General features: G+C 42.1%; 1 protein-coding gene across 2 annotated transcripts in view; it reads right to left on the bottom strand.

Annotated features, from left to right (window-relative positions):
- The window catches only part of polr3glb (RNA polymerase III subunit GL b), a 43,768-nt gene that overhangs the window by 24,776 nt on the left and 1,512 nt on the right, over positions 1 to 17,480 (bottom strand). For both annotated transcript variants that reach the window (XM_060921844.1, XM_060921845.1), the window contains exon 2: positions 3,445 to 3,601. In XM_060921844.1, the coding sequence (XP_060777827.1) occupies positions 3,445 to 3,564 (120 nt within the window). In that variant the 5' untranslated portion in view covers positions 3,565 to 3,601. The remainder of the gene's footprint in view (positions 1 to 3,444; positions 3,602 to 17,480) is intronic.

Genomic DNA, 17,480 nt, shown 5'->3' with positions numbered 1-17,480 from the left:
TTGTCCACATACCAAGAGATGGCAGACGTGGCCGAGACGTGGCCACCCTAACCAGTATGTAATGGCTGCAGTGCCCTTGAGCAAGGCATTTAACCCCACATTGCTCCAGGTTGTAACCATGTTGTACCCTGTAATAACTGTAAGTGGCTTTGGATAAAAGCGACAACTAAACGTAATGTAATTATAATAATAATGTAATAACAGCATTGTTCAGTTTATATGTATGTTTGCGTACACAGCCTTCATATTTTTGTTGGCAGTTTTTTTTGTCTTGGGTCGCTTGTTTTCAGGGTCCATGTGCCTTATTTTTCTAGCAAATTCTGGCAATACTGCCAAATAAGCCATAAGCATTTTTACACTGACTGGAGCTATGATGTGTGTTCACGCGTGTTCAAGAGGCGTTTTGTAGCAGGGGGTTTTCCTGCGTCTTGTCCAAAGTCTTGCAAGAAGCAAGCAGGTTCAGGGGGTGTGGCGGAGCGCATGCCAGTACAACAGAACACCCGTTTCCCTCCCTCCGCATTTCAACACATTTCTTTGGCAAAATTCAACTGAATGTCGGAATGTTGAGCTTCATTTTACTATGTAGCGGCAAAGGTCTGGAAACACAAATATTTCTCCATACCCTAATTTCCATTTTCCATACTTTTCCAGACCTGGAAAATACTAAAATCAAATTCCATACTTTTCCATACTGCATAGGAACCCTGTAACTAAAGCGACTAAGCATATCAGCAGGCAGAGCAAGCGTATTGGGCCCGATACGCTGAAACGCTTTGTGGAAAACCATGTTACAGCAAAAGGTGGCTCAACAAACTATTGACTTTGGGGGGTGAATACCTATGCGCACTCCAGATTTCTCCTATGCACACTCTTACGCACACTCCAGTTTTTTCATCTTAATTATTGTTTGTGTCACAATAAAACAACAATTTTCACCTTTAAAGTGGTAGGCACGCCGTGTAAATCAAATGGTTCTAACCCTCCAAGAGTCCATTTTAATTCCAGCTTGTAATGCGACAAAACACGACAAACACCAAGGGGGATGAATACTTTTGCAAGACACTGTACAGTGAGCTTAGCCAGCATTAGTCAGTTGTGTTTTCTAATGGCACTTAAATAGTCAGGCTACTTGTTTTCTGACTCTTTACAGCAATGAGCATTGGGTTCATAATTTATTTATAGCTAGCAACATCACTTAAATTTACTACAGCTCGATAACGTTAGCTGGTGTGCATCAAACTTTAAATAAACCCATCTAGAGATGTGCACATGTGCACAGAACTGTTTTTTTCATCCCCATTTGAACCGTCCCTAAAGGAATTCTGACCTCCTTCTCTGTGATTTGTTTGTACCTGCCTGCAAAATGTTCTAATTAAGTTAATTGGTTGAATTTCCTAAAATATAAACAAATTAGCAATTTAAACCACAAAGACTCGGAACAGGAGAAAGAAGCAATTAGTGAAGGTGAATGACATCTCTGGACCCTGGTGTCATGTCAGTCTCAGGATGCCACAGATGTGAGAGATGAAGTGATTAAATGGTGAGAATATTCCCATCAGCAGGTAGAAGTCAGGAAGCTGCTCATCAGCAATGAAGCCAAGTGGTGATCCAGTCCCCAAGACTCCCTACTGAGGGAAATATATCACCTTGTTCTTTGCTTAGTAGTTTATGTGTTTTGTTATTTTCAGTGGTACATCTAATTTTGTGGTGGTTAGGTGTTATTTTATTGATATATTTCTTAAATGTTTATTTATTTTAAGTATTGCAATATGTCATATCTCATTCATCTCATTATCTGTAGCCGCTTTATCCTTCTACAGGGTCGCAGGCAAGCTGGAGCCTATCCCAGCTGACTACGGGCGAAAGGCAGGGTACACCCTGGACAAGTCGCCAGGTCATCACAGGGCTGACACATAGACACAGACAACCATTCACACTCACATTCACACCTACGGTCAATTTAGAGTCACCAGTTAACCTAACCTGCATGTCTTTGGACTGTGGGGGAAACCGGAGCACCCGGAGGAAACCCACGCGGACACGGGGAGAACATGCAAACCCCGCACAGAAATGCCCTCGCCGGCCAGGGGGCTCGAACCCCGACCTTCTTGCTGTGAGGCGACAGCACTAACCACTACACCACCGTGCCGCCCACTAGATGTTTCATGTGATATACAGTATAAGTAACATTACATTGTATTTAAAGTTATACGGCCTTTCAATTTCATAAAATCTGTGAAATTTAGTCCCCTCTGAAATTTGGTCATTGTGATACATGTTCATTTCTGCAATATCTCCCCCCCCAAAAAAAACAACAAGCCATTCTGTGCTGGGAAGTTTTTTTAATTTGAAGGGATTCCCAAGCAAATAACATGCATGAAATCACTCGCGTCGCACAGTCAAGCAGACAGAGGAAGTCCCTGTGCGGATGCGCAGGTTTACCTTCCTCTTCTTCTTCTTTTGGGTTTTACAGCAGCTGGTATTAACAATGCTGCATTACTGCCATCTACAGGTTGACTGTGCACTGACAGTTACATCATTCTGTCACTAAATGAGCGGCTGATCGCACCGAGGTGCTCGCTGACCGCCGATATTTATTAGTTTGGTCCTGTGTGTCCTTTCCTTCGCAACATAACGTCTTTTCGCTTTCCGTTACTGTAGTCGGTCTTTCACGTTTCATTCGCACACTCACGTCCTCCATTTTTCTGTCCTGTTTCAAATTTGTATCCCACAATGCCTTGCACGAACGAGGAAAGCCCATCACGTGATGCATGACATAGTATCTTGAATTGAGTCATGCTGAAGCAGGAAAAAATAGCAGAGAATTTAGGGCCACATGGCCCTAAATTCATTAATTGTTCCATTTTAAAAAAAAACTAATAAAATTGGAAGTCTGTGATTCGAATTCAGTAGCTTTCGTTCCACTAAACAAAAATAACTGGGTGTCAGGGAAAATTCTTTTTATAACCTAAACTTGAAAAATCTGAACGGCAGTACAGCTTTAAGTCTATCCTGCTTAACGTAGTTCAAAATAAATACATGTGAATTTTAAACAAATGTATAAAATGAACAGATTTATCAAACCATTCTGTGTTTTTTCACAAACTATCTTTATTTCATTCTTATGTATTGTTACAAACCAATGTTCATCTTTCAGAATGAAGTCACAGCTGCACTGTCATTCATTTCACAATCTATTTTCAGTGCATATAAAACCATTTCATGGCTCTGGGAGTGAGACATGATCCTCACTCCCAATCCTGCACAGTCACACTTTTTGTATTTGCCAGATACAGGTCAACTCAAAACCTTCATCAAGACTGTGAAATGCAATACTGGGTGTTCTTGGCTATTCCAGATTCACACTCAAATGCAGACTGCAATTTATTACTTTAGTAAGACATATGCGTATGTAGCATGTCGTGCAGCATTGTGGAAACTCACAGGAAACAGTGGTGTTGGCTGGACAGTGGAAGGTGGAAGGTTCTCTCCTTTGCCTATTCCCACTGCCTCCACAGGAAAACTGAGCTGAGCTCTCCCTCTGCCGCGCCCTCGTCCTGCCATTCTCAGCTCATATTCAACCGATATCTACGTGCAGCTTCTGAAAATGGACCAAAGGTGTCATGAGAGTGTTACTCAAGAAATATTACAGGGTGTCTGACAAAGTCAGGAAACGACAGCTGTGTTTACATGGATCCTAATAATCCATTAATAATCAGATTCAAGCTCGATCAGAATTATATTTCTTCATGTAAACTGCTCAACTGGAATGAAATACCACATTCGTACTGAGAATTTCATCTTTTATCAGTTTGAAAGAGGTGGTGTTGACCTCTGATAATACATTTAATCGGAAAAAGCCATATAAACGCTCGAGCGGATTGCCTTCTGCACCTGTAACCTTCTGCGCATGTTCAGTACGCCTTCATGCAGTGATGATGTCTGGGTGTTCTGTTTGTATTCTCGCGGTAACAGCTTGTACGTCACATGCTGCTTCTGGAAGTACTGGACAAATGTGCAAGATGTCCCTTTTATGTTGTCACAAGATAAATGTTTATGTTGACTTATGTCATAAAAAAATTTAATTATTTTAAAAATTGTGCCAAGATAAATTTTCGAGTAATTTGGAATAAGCAGCAAAGGTACAGGACAGCATTTTGAAACAAATTATCACGTGCTTGTCGTCTCCTGTTCTACTTGTACGAGGAGGTTTCTTTCCAACTGTTGCTTAAATTTGGGTCTGCTATGGCCTAAAACTAGAGAATCAGGCTTGAGACCACAAAGGTCACCGGTTTGATTCCCTGCTGATGTACTTCATGGTACTCTCGTTGATTCCTGACTTTTCAGACACCCTGAAGTATAATTAACAGTTATTCCATGAAATCGAGTGCCGTGTACTATGAGAATGAGTGGAATAACTGCTTTATTCTATCCACATTCACTGGATTTTGAGAAACGGCACATTTTTTTTTTTTGCAAATTCGATAAATAAAAACTTTACACAAAACGTCTGACAAAATCATTTCTGCTTAGAATGTAAACAAACTGGCGAAATGACAGCAACCATTTGTGAAAAATGCTATAATAATTCTTGAAAAATAAAAAAAATACGCTCTTACCATCAAATACTTTTACTCCATATTTTGTTGCTTTTTTTTGTATTTTTGTTTTTCAAGTAGAGTTTTTATTTCATCCTCGGTTGGTTGAGCAACACACCCCACCATTTTGTTGTTGCTGTTCTTCTTCTTTAGGGTTTTTCTGGCGGTCTGCAAACCAAATTAAAGGTGCCCTACCACCACTGACTGGGCTGGAATATGGAACAGGAGATATTGAAGGGGAAAAAAAACTATATTCTTTTAGCTATTTCTCATCTCATCACATTATCTCTAGCCGCTTTATCCTGTTCTACAGGGTCGCAGGCGAGCTGGAGCCTATCCCAGCTGACTACGGGCGAAAGGCGGGGTACACCCTGGACAAGTCGCCAGGTCATCACAGGGCTGACACATAGACACAGACAACCATTCACACTCACATTCACACCTACGGTCAATTTAGAGTCACCAGTTAACCTAACCTGCATGTCTTTGGACTGTGGGGGAAACCGGAGCACCCGGAGGAAACCCACGCGGACACGGGGAGAACATGCAAACTCCGCACAGAAAGGCCCTTGCCGGCCACGGGGCTCGAACCCGGACCTTCTTGCTGTGAGGCGACAGCGCTAACCACTACACCACCGTGCCGCCCCTTAGCCATTTCTGTTTCTTTTAAATACTTGATAACAAAGCTGCCATTTTGTTTTTATCTACACACGGTATATGAGCTGATATCCTAGAAGTAGAGTAGCCAGTCAGAGCACACGATTACTCATATCCAGTGAATGTGGACAGAATAACATATATGTGAGGTAGAAATTAATTTAAGACCAATTCCAGAATTACTGGCACCCTTCAAGAGAATGGGCAAAAGTATTACTATATAAACATATAATTATTCCAGTTCTCGGAGGGAATGAATGAACAACGCCTTGAGCAAAGGCACCTAATCCCCAACTGTTCCCCAGGTGCTGTAGTGCTGCCCACTGCTGTGTGTGTGTGCACACCCCGTCAGATGGGTTGAATGCAGGGAATCCTAATCTCCCCTCGGGGATACAAAAAAAAAAAGCTAAGATTAGCTAAAATACTCGCCATGTCCATCTTTATAGAGCAGAGTAAGCCAGCTATGCGTGTCAGAAATTCAATTTTAATTGTGTGCTTGGAACTTTAAACACACATCTATCTGATCTCTTTGATATTCAGAATCGCCGATCAGAATGAATTCATTCCGAATGTAAAATGTGCATGCATGTAAACACAGCTAATAGGAGTTCAGGGTCTCTGCACATTTCTGACCAGCAAAAATAATACTTTTTAAGACCATTTTAAGACCACCGAGTATAAAAAATAAGACCACTACCGCGGAACAAATACGTACAGTAAAAAAAAAAAAGAAAAAAAAAAGCACACTCTAGGTTAAGTTCAAAGCATTTTTTTTTAATAAAAAATGTGCATCTTCAGTTTACAAAACAGAACATTAGCTGCCTTCTCGATATTTTAATAGTAGGGTACTGCTGTAAACAAACAGTGAGGAAACAAATTGATCTTCAGTTAACAAAACAGAACATTAACTGCTTTCTCAATATTTTAATAGTAGGGTACTGCCATGAACAAACAGTGAGGAAGCAAGGAAGTTTGACTACTGATCGAACTGCCTCTGGGGACTGTTGTTGCCCGACTAGCAGCATAGCGCATATGCTTTTCCCCTTTCGAGTGAGCGTCAAGGGCTTTACAGCCCATTGTTGTTAACTTGATGTCTTTCCGACATACCTTACATCTCGCTTCATATTCTGAAGTTGCTGTTGTTAGCCAACTTTTGTATTTTGGCTCCTCAAGCCACTTGTTACTAAACTTACACTTCCCCATCTCCGTTCATGTTCAAGTTCAACCACTTCTTCCTCGTCTGCTCTACTCTCAATGGTTCTACTACCAGTGTTGGGCACGTTACTTTCAAAAAGTAATTAGTTATAGTTACTAGTTACTTTTCCCAAAAAGTAACTGAGTTAGTAACGGAGTTACTTTGTCATAAAAGTAACTAATTACCAGAGAAAGTAATTATTCCGTTACATTTTGTTCCCCCTCAAAAAAAAAAATCAAATTCAATTAGTGTAATCATAATAAAAGTGAATGTTAAATGTGTTTAATGACTGAAATGGACACTTAACAGAACCAATTAGTAATGTTATCTACACTATATTAATATTTTTGTGGGACAATGTGAGATAAGACATCAAATGTAATATATTTCTGTAGTTATTAAAATTGTTACTAATTACTGGCCACTGACGAGGACAAACGCTTTGTTCCTCGACATAATGTGCATTGCACGTAAACACTCTTGCCTTTTATTTAAAGTAATGAAAAGTAACGGCTGTATTTCCAGTGTGAAAGCGCAGTGCTGGGCTGACCGCTCGCCATCGCTGGGTCTTCTGATTGAAAGTGTGTGCAGTAGTGCAGTAGGCGTGGCCTACCTACGTATGTTGTCCAAATCTACTCTGATTGGCTTACTGTGCCGTTGTCTCCCCGCCCCACACTAAAGCAGAGTAAAGAAAGGCTGAACGAGCAGCGTGCCAGATGAGAACAGCGTTAATAAAGTAACGCATAGTATTTTATTGTAAGTAACGGGAACGGCGTTATAACGATGTAAAAAGTAATTAGTTAGATTACTCGTTACTAAAAAAAAGTAACGCCGTTTATTTCTAACGCCGTTATTCCCATCACTGTCTACTACATGGATAAAAGAACACACTGCCCCCTGTGGCGTGGTTCCTGCGCTATTAGAACTAGTGCTAGACACACAACGGCTCTTGTGCTACTTGTTCAGCATCTTGATAACAAACGACGCTGGTTGAATAAATAACGTTAGCGCGGAAAAAAAAATCCAGACATATGTTTTTTTTTTTCATTTACCGTAGGCTACCCGGATGAAATTTAATACCTCCCATGTGAAATTTAATACCATAGCTCAAAAAATAGCGAAATATAATGCTTTTTAAGACCTTAAAAAACACATATTAAAAATAAGACTTTTTAAGGATCCGCGGAGACCCTGGAGTTGACTTCTTGTACATGACTTTGTATTTTTTTATCTGCTTGTTTATTTACTCTTACTATTTACTCATTAACATTAAGCTGGGCATACACTGCGCGATTTTTGGCCTGATTTTGACACGATTTTCACTCGTGCGACTGTTTTGGAGATCGGGCCGATTTTTGGCTTAATCGTGCGTCTCGGATCGTGTAGTATACATGGGGTAACGACAAGCGATTAACACCTCACGACCTCCTCCCGATCGATCGGATGAAAATCAAACCTGTTTGAAATCCTGAGCATCGCATCCGAGCATCGGATCCGAGCATCGGATCGTATAGTGTGAGAACAGGAATCGTAAGCTGCGTGCTGTTTACCCCTGCGAATCACTCGTACAGTGTGAGCAGCAGCTGAATACCGCGATTGAAAAAATCGCACAGTGTATGCCCAGCTTTAGATAGAAAGAGTGGAAATAAGTGCCTCTTGGCTCTTCTTGGTACTCTCATTGGTTCCTGACTTTTTAGACACCCTGTAGTGTCACTTATATTATATTGTGAGGTAGAAATTAATTTAAGACCAATTCCAGAATTATTGGCACCCTTCAAGAGAATGGCCAAAATTATTCGTCCATCCATTATCTCTAGCCGCTTTATCCTGTTCTACAGGGTCACAGGCAAGCTGGAGCCTATCCCAGCTGGCTATGGGTGAGAGATGGGGTACACCCTGGACAAGTCGCCAGGTCATCACAGGGCTGACACATAGAGACATACAACCACGATCAATTTTAGAGCCACCAATTAGCCTAACCTGCATGTCTTTGGGGGAAACCAGAGCACCTGGAGGAAACCCACGTAGACACGGGGAGAACATGCAAACTCCACACAGAAAGGCCCTCGCCAGCTGCTGGGCTCAAACCCAGGACCTTCTTGCTGTGAGGCGACAGTGCTAACCACTACACCACTGTGCCGCCCGGCAAAATCATTACTATCTTAAAATATAATTATTCCAATTCTCCATTCAATCAACTTAAAAACAAACTGTTTACCCTACAAAATTATTATAAAAATTACTGATACCCCTAAAAATGTTTTTTGAAACAAAAATGAAAGAAATTGTTATTTTTTGACAACATGAAATATGTGCTTGCACACACAAAATCTTCCCCTATTTTGAGGATGAGGAGCAAAAAGGCTTCTCTTTGAGAGAGGAAAAAAAGAATGCAAAGGTCACACTTTCAGAATAGTACAGTTTATTTGATTCTTAGAGTTCTTTCATGAGACAAATCTTAGATGCCACTTCTTTAACAGCAAAGTGTTTAGGGGTTTAAAAAAAGGAAGCCTTTTGGATAGCAAGAAACAAAATGCAGCTCCTGAACTTCACTAATCATCATGAGAACCACACGTAAATGTTGTGCTCAGATAAGAACAAAATCAAGCTTTTTGCTCATACACTCCACTGGCATTTAGGCCAGAAAACAAGGACTGCCTCCAAGAAAAAGCATTTTACACAGCAGTGTAAAATGTGGTGGGGTCACTGATGCTTGTTTTGTGGCTACTGGTCCTGGAGTTGTTGTGAAGGCAGACGGCATCACCATGAATTCAGGATATTGTGGCCCAAAACCTGCTTGCCTCTGCACAAGATAATAATACCAAATATAAAATTCATATCAACATGGAAATGTGGAGGAAGATCCAATATCGTTCAAGTGTCTACAGTCCTGTAAAACATTACAGGAAGAGGCTCAGTGCTTTTATTCTCTCCATGGAAGTCTTCACCAAGTACTATTTGTAGGGGTGCAAATCATTTTTGAAATGAGTGTTTTGCAGGGAAACACTCATGCTCCATGAGTGTTCCCCTGCAAAATACAATGTTCCATGGTGAGGCAAGAGTCACCATGGAACATGATGTTTGCGGATGATATTGTGATATGTGGTGAAAGTAGAAAGGAGGTTGAGCTGGGTTTGGAGAGATGGAGGTATGCATTGGAACGAAGAGGAATGAAGGTGAGCAGTAGCAAAACAGAATACATGTGCATCAATGAGAATGGGGATGAGAGTGTAGTGAAGATGCAAGGAGTAGACGTAAAGAAAGTTGGTGAATTCAAGCACCTGGGGTCAACTGTGCAGGAAAATGGGGGCTGTGATAGTGAGGTGAGAAAGAGGTGGAGCAGTTGGAGAAGGATTTTGGGAGTCATTTGTGTCCCAGCAAAAGTGAAAGGTAAGATGTATAAGACAGTAGTGAGGCCAGCTGTGATGTATGGATTGGAGACCGTACCCTTAACGAAGAGACAGGAGGCAAGGTTGGAGGTGGCAGAGTTGAGGATGTTAAGGTTTGCGATGACTGACAAGGTTGAACAGGATAAGGAACGAGCAGATCAGAGGGACAGCGCATGTGGAGAGCTTGGGAATGAAGCTAAGAGAGATGAGACTGAGATGGTATGGGCACATCCTGAGAAGAGATGCAGAGCATGTTGGAAGGAGAATGTTGAGGATGGAGCTGCCAGGCACACGAAAACAAGGAAGGCCAAAGAGGAGATACAGTGCTCAGCGTAAATGAGTGCACCCCCTTTGAAAAGTAACATTTTAAGCAATATCTTAGTGAACACAAACAATTTCCAAAATGTTGAAAAGACAAAGTTTAACTTTGACATCTGTTGACATTTGAAAAGACATCTGTTTAACTTATAACGTGAAAGTAAGGTTAATAATATAAACTTAGATTACACATTTTTTAGTTTTACTCAAATTAGGGTGGTGCAAAAATGAGTACACCCCACAACAAAAACTACTACATCTAATACTTTGTATGGCCTCCATGATTTTTAATGACAACACCAAGTCTTCTAGGCATGGAATGAACAAGTTGGCGACATTTTGCAACATCAATCTTTTTCCATTCTTCAACAATGACCTCTTTTAGTGACTGGATGCTGGATGGAGAGTGATGCTCAACTTGTCTCTTCAGAATTCCCCATAGGTGTTCGATTGGGTTCAGATCAGGAGACATACTTGGCCACTGAATCACTTTCACCCTGTTCTTCTTCAGAAATCCAACAGTGGCCTTAGATGTGTGTTTAAGATCATTGTCATGTTGGAAAAGTGCACGACGACCAAGGGCACAGAGTGATGGTAGCATCTTCTCTTTCAGTATAGAGCAATACATCTGTGAATTCATGATGCCATCAATGAAATGCAGCTCCCCGACACCAGCAGCACTCATGCAGCCCTACATAAGGACACTGCCACCACCATGTTTCACTGTAGACACCATGCATTTTTCTTTGTATTCCTCACCTTTGCGACGCCATACAGTAGGGGTCGACCGATATGTTTTTTTCAGGGCCGATACCGATACCGATTATTATGGAATTGGGATGCCGATAACCGATATGTGCAACCGATAAATGTAAACATTATAATTCACATGAAATTAAACATAGCACACACTGACACAGACCTTCATATCCATGAAATGTATGTTTAATTGTAAAATTGAACATGAAATTTTGTGCAGGGAGATGCCAGCAGCATTTGTACAATAAAGTCAAACATTAGTTAGAATAAAATGAGAAATAAAATAATAAAATAAATATTCACCAATAAAAAAAATCACTCCCTACTATATTACAGCTCACCATTTTCAGTGGAAAATAAATGAAAATACACTCTGGATTCTTTTACACTAAGAACTAAGTAAGACTTACCAACTTCAAGTAGTTTTTAAATAACAAATCAAGTGTAGGGAGCTGCCTGCAGCATTTTTTAAAAAATAAAATCAAACATAAAGTCAGCTATCACTCCCTATTATGTAACAACAAGTAACCATCTACATTCTAATGCTTTTAATGCCCAAGCCTAATATTCCCAATTTAGGAGGATTATATTGTAGTGAAGGAAGCACAGTTGCTCTGCATGTTAAAAGGAGCAGCTGCTCCTTTAATGGCCCTTTTCCACTACCCTTTTTCAGCTCACTTCAGCTCGCTTCAGCTCACTTCAGCCCAACACGGCTCGCGTTTCGACTACCAAAAAACAGCACGACTCGGCTCGCTTCAGCCCTGCTTAGCCCCTAAAACTCGCACAGTTTTGGAGTGGGGCTGAAGCGAGCCAAGTGAGGCTGGGGGCGTGAGCAGACACTCCCCTGTGCACTGATTGGTGAGGAGGAGTGTCCTCACATGCCCACACACGCCCCGCGAGCACGCTGGGATCTGTAAACACCGCAAACCCGGAAGAAGGAGAATTACGAATTACGAGAATTTCTGAAGCCTTATGTGCCTCGCCTCATCTATACGCTCTTGCCAGTATCTGTTGGCGTTGTCGGTGACAACAAGCCACAGCACCAAGACCAGCAACACTAACGACTCCATGTCCTCCATGTTTATTGTTTACTATTCGGGTCGTGAGACTACCGCTTAAAAGCTCACTGATGTCACTGTTTGCGCTGCTTAACGACATCACGTGACGTCCACCCACTTTCGCTAACTCCACCCAATGTGTCCACCCACTTCCAGCCAGCACGGTTCAGCGCGGTTGTAGTCGAAATGCAACTCCAACAGCCCCGCTCAGCTCGACTCAGCACGGCACGGCTCAGCCGCGTTTGTAGTGGAAAAGCGGCATAAGAGTCTGTTCAGAGAACGGAAGTCGGAGTGAGGGGGCGGCTTGAAACAGTTCACAGCGGTTAGCTACACATGTTGATTGGCTATATTGCTTGTGCCAAACAAATCAGATGTTGTGGTGGGCGGGACCGTGTTCTTGAACTCAGAGAGGCGAGTGCAGGAAAGGACATGCAGGGACAGTCGCGTTAGGAACGAAATGGCTGCAAAAAGGCATGTTATCGGCATATCGGTGGAAATTATGGCCGATACCGATAACCCTAAAAATGCAGAATATCGGCCCGATATATCGGCCAGGCCGATTATCGGTCGACCCCTACCATACAGTTCTGAAGCCATCAGTTCCAAAAACATTTATCTTGGTCTCATCACTCCAGAGTATAGAGTCCTAGTAGTCTTCATCTTTGTCAGCATGGGCCCTGGCAAACTCTAGGCGGGCTTTTTTGTGCCTGGGCTTTAGGAGAGGCTTCTTTCGTGGACGGCATCCATGCATGCCATTCCTCTGCAGTGTACGCCGTATTGTGTCACGGGAAATAGTCACCCCAGTTTGGCTTTCTCCTTCTTTAGATAACTGCAGTGAACTTGCATGCCAATTTTCTTCAACCCTTCTCATCAGAAGACGCTCCTGTCGAGGTGTTAACTTCCATGGACGACCTGGACATCTCTGTGAGATGGTTGCAGTTCCATCTTTCTCAAATTTTTGTGCCACTTTTGCTACAGTATTCTGACTGATAAGTAAAGCTTTGCTGAGCTTCTCGTAGCCTTCACCTTTGTGGTGTAAAGAAATTATTTTCTTTGGGGAATTCTGAAGAGACAAGTTGAGCATCACTCTCCATCCAGCATCCAGTCACTAAAAGAGGTCATTGTTGAAGAATGGAAAAAGATTGATGTTGCAAAATGTCGCCAACTTGTTCATTCCATGCCTAGAAGACTTGGTGCTGTCATTAAAAATCATGGAGGCCATACAAAGTACTAGATGGAGTAGTTTTTGTTGTGGGGTGTACTCATTTTTGCACCACCCTAATTTGAGTAAAACTGAAAAATGTGTAATCTAAGTTTATATTATTAACCTTACTTTCACGTTATAAGTTAAACACATGTTATATTAGGCGGCACAGTGGTGTAGTGGTTAGCGCTGTCGCCTCACAGCAAGAAGGTCCGGGTTCGAGCCCCGTGGCCGGCGAGGGCCTTTCTGTGTGGAGTTTGCATGTTCTCCCCGTGTCCGCGTGGGTTTCCTCCGGGTGCTCCGGTTTCCCCCACAGTCCAAAGACATGCAGGTTAGGTTAACTGGTGAATCTAAATTGACCGTAGGTGTGAATGTGAGTGTGAATGGTTGTCTGTGTCTATGTGTCAGCCCTGTGATGACTTGGCGACTTGTCCAGGGTGTACCCCGCCTTTCACCCGTAGTCAGCTGGGATAGGCTCCAGCTTGCCTGCGACCCTGTAGAACAGGATAAAGCGGCTACAGATAATGAGATGAGATGTTATATGGCTTCTTTCCAAAAGCCATAACCGCCCTGAACTCGGATATGCTCTGACTTTATAGTCTATTTATTTTACTAATTTATAATGTGCAGTACTTTATAAGATGACTCTCTATGCAATACTTTTATAATGTGCAATACCACACTCCATAATGTGAAACGCAACACATTCACCTCAGGACTGTGCACCTTACACACAGCACATACAACTCAAGTCTGTGCACCTTACCTTACCTTGCAATACTTCATAATGTGTAATATTTTATCTTATAATGTGACTCTCTCGTGCAATAGTTTATATGTGTAATACCTCACTCCATAATGTGTAACACAACACATACACCTCAGACTGTGCACCTTACCCCCCTTACACCCCCCTTTTTTTCTCCCCCCTTCCTCTCTCTCTCTCTCTACACACTGTTTCCACTGTTATTGGAAATGCTTTAATCTCATTGTACATGTGTATAGAGTGCTTCAAGGTCAGCGCGCACCCGGCGGCGGCCATATTGGAAGTCAAAGCGCGCTGTGTCAGTGCATTGTTGTTGTCCAGCGAAGCAAAAAGGGGTGACAATGCCGAATATGTGCGTCATTGTTGGCTGTAGTAACCGAGGGGAAAAGGGTGGCAAAAGCTTCCACAGACTCCCCAAAGTCGTAACTAACCCGGGAATTGCAGCACAGGAGAAAAGCGAGCGGAGGAGACGACAGTGGCTGGCTGCCATTAACCGATCAAATTTACGACAACTAGACTGTATCCGGATTTGTTCTGATCACTCTGTGACAGGTAGGTTAAATTGTCTTGAATTTCATAGTTACTAAAATAAAATGATCTTTTCTATGTACTTTCAGCAATGATTACTGGATATATTTGTCACATTAGGTAGCTTATGTCTACTGCAGTGCATTGTTGCATCAAATGGCATTTAAGATCTAGGCCTGGAGTAATGGACCCAACCGGACACAAATCTATCATATGCTTCCATGCTCTTGTAGTTCTGGAAATCCTTTAGTTCACAAAATGGACTTGGGTGAAACACTAGATAGTTCACAAGATCTATGTATGTTAAATGCGGCAACAAGCTGGGGTCAGCTTTCCATTCCTTCTCACTAACAGAGTATGGATCTACATTCCCAATGAAACGCAACTTCTCAGCATAACGCTCCCGTGCCTGCTTATCCAAACTTTCACAGTAGTGCTCCATCACTTCAGATGTCTAAATTCTTAAAAAATCCAAGCTTTTAAGCCCTCTAACGCGGAAACGAATCGCTAAATGTGTACTTTATGATGAGTACTCTATTGCCGCTTTTCCACTACAAACGCGGCTGAGTCGGGCTGAGCCGTGCCGTGCTGAGTTGGGCTGAGCGGGGCTGTTGAATGCAGCATTGTTAATACCAGCTGCTGTAAAACCCAAAAGAAGAAGAAGAGGAAGGTAAACCTGCGCATCCACACAGGGACTTCCTCTGTCTGCTTGACTGTGCGACGCGAGTGATTTCATGCATGTTATTTGCTTGGGAATCCCTTCAAATTAAAAAAACTTCCCAGCACAGAATGGCTTGTTGTTTTTTTTGGGGGGGGAGATATTGCAGAAATGAACATGTATCACAATGACCAAATTTCAGAGGGGACTAAATTTCACAGATTTTATGAAATTGAAAGGCTGTATAACTTTAAATACAATGTAATGTTACTTATACTGTATATCACATGAAACATCTAGTGGGCGGCACGGTGGTGTAGTGGTTAGTGCTGTCGCCTCACAGCAAGAAGGTCCGGGTTCGAGCCCCCTGGCCGGCGAGGGCATTTCTGTGCGGGGTTTGCATGTTCTCCCCGTGTCCGCGTGGGTTTCCTCCGGGTGCTCCGGTTTCCCCCACAGTCCAAACACATGCAGGTTAGGTTAACTGGTGACTCTAAATTGACCGTAGGTGTGAATGTGAGTGTGAATGGTTGTCTGTGTCTATGTGTCAGCCCTGTGATGACCTGGCGACTTGTCCAGGGTGTACCCCGCCTTTCGCCCGTAGTCAGCTGGGATAGGCTCCAGCTTGCCTGCGACCCTGTAGAAGGATAAAGCGGCTACAGATCATGAGATGAATGAGATATGACATATTGCAATACTTAAAATAAATAAACATTTAAGAAATATATCAATAAAATAACACCTAACCACCACAAAATTAGATGTACCACTGAAAATAACAAAACACATAAACTACTAAGCAAAGAACAAGGTGATATATTTCCCTCAGTAGGGAGTCTTGGGGACTGGATCACCACTTGGCTTCACTGCTGATGAGCAGCTTCCTGACTTCTACCTGATGATGGGAATATTCTCACCATTTAATCACTTCATCTCTCACATCTGTGGCATCCTGAGACTGACATGACACCAGGGTCCAGAGATGTCATTCACCTTCACTAATTGCTTCTTTCTCCTGTTCCGAGTCTTTGTGGTTTAAATTGCTAATTTGTTTATATTTTAGGAAATTCAACCAATTAACTTAATTAGAACATTTTGCAGGCAGGTACAAACAAATCACAGAGAAGGAGGTCAGAATTCCTTTAGGGACGGTTCAAATGGGGATGAAAAAAACAGTTCTGTGCACATGTGCACATCTCTAGATGGGTTTATTTAAAGTTTGATGCACACCAGCTAACGTTATCGAACTGTAGTAAATGTAAGTGATGTTGCTAGCTATAAATAAATTATGAACCCAATGCTCATTGCTGTAAAGAGTCAGAAAACAAGTAGCCTGACTATTTAAGTGCCATTAGAAAACACAACTGACTAATGCTGGCTAAGCTCACTGTACAGTGTCTTGCAAAAGTATTCATCCCCCTTGGTGTTTGTCGTGTTTTGTCGCATTACAAGCTGGAATTAAAATGGACTCTTGGAGGGTTAGAACCATTTGATTTACACGGCGTGCCTACCACTTTAAAGGTGAAAATTGTTGTTTTATTGTGACACAAACAATAATTAAGATGAAAAAACTGGAGTGTGCGTAAGAGTGTGCATAGGAGAAATCTGGAGTGCGCATAGGTATTCACCCCCCAAAGTCAATAGTTTGTTGAGCCACCTTTTGCTGTAACATGGTTTTCCACAAAGCGTTTCAGCGTATCGGGCCCAATACGCTTGCTCTGCCTGCCGATATGCTTAGTCGCTTTAGTTACAGGGTTCCTATGCAGTATGGAAAAGTATGGAATTTGATTTTAGTATTTTCCAGGTCTGGGAAAGTATGGAAAATGGAAATTAGGGTATGGAGAAATATTTGTGTTTCCAGACCTTTGCCGCTACATAGTAAAATGAAGCTCAACATTCCGACATTCAGTTGAATTTTGCCAAAGAAATGTGTTGAAATGCGGAGGGAGGGAAACGGGTGTTCTGTTGTACTGGCATGCGCTCCGCCACACCCCCTGAACCTGCTTGCTTCTTGCAAGACTTTGGACAAGACGCAGGAAAACCCCCTGCTACAAAACGCCTCTTGAACACGCGTGAACACACATCATAGCTCCAGTCAGTGTAAAAATGCTTATGGCTTATTTGGCAGTATTGCCAGAATTTGCTAGAAAAATAAGGCACATGGACCCTGAAAACAAGCGACCCAAGACAAAAAAAACTCCCAACAAAAATATGAAGGCTGTGTACGCAAACATACATATAAACTGAACAATGCTGTTATTACATTATTATTATAATTACATTGCATTTAGTTGTCGCTTTTATCCAAAGCCACTTACAGTTATTACAGGGTATATTGGCCATATTGGCCCTT

This window comes from Neoarius graeffei, chromosome 5, assembly GCF_027579695.1.
Source record: "Neoarius graeffei isolate fNeoGra1 chromosome 5, fNeoGra1.pri, whole genome shotgun sequence".
Classification (NCBI taxonomy): Eukaryota; Metazoa; Chordata; class Actinopteri; order Siluriformes; family Ariidae; genus Neoarius; species Neoarius graeffei.
This window is presented reverse-complemented; position numbering and strand designations above follow the sequence as displayed.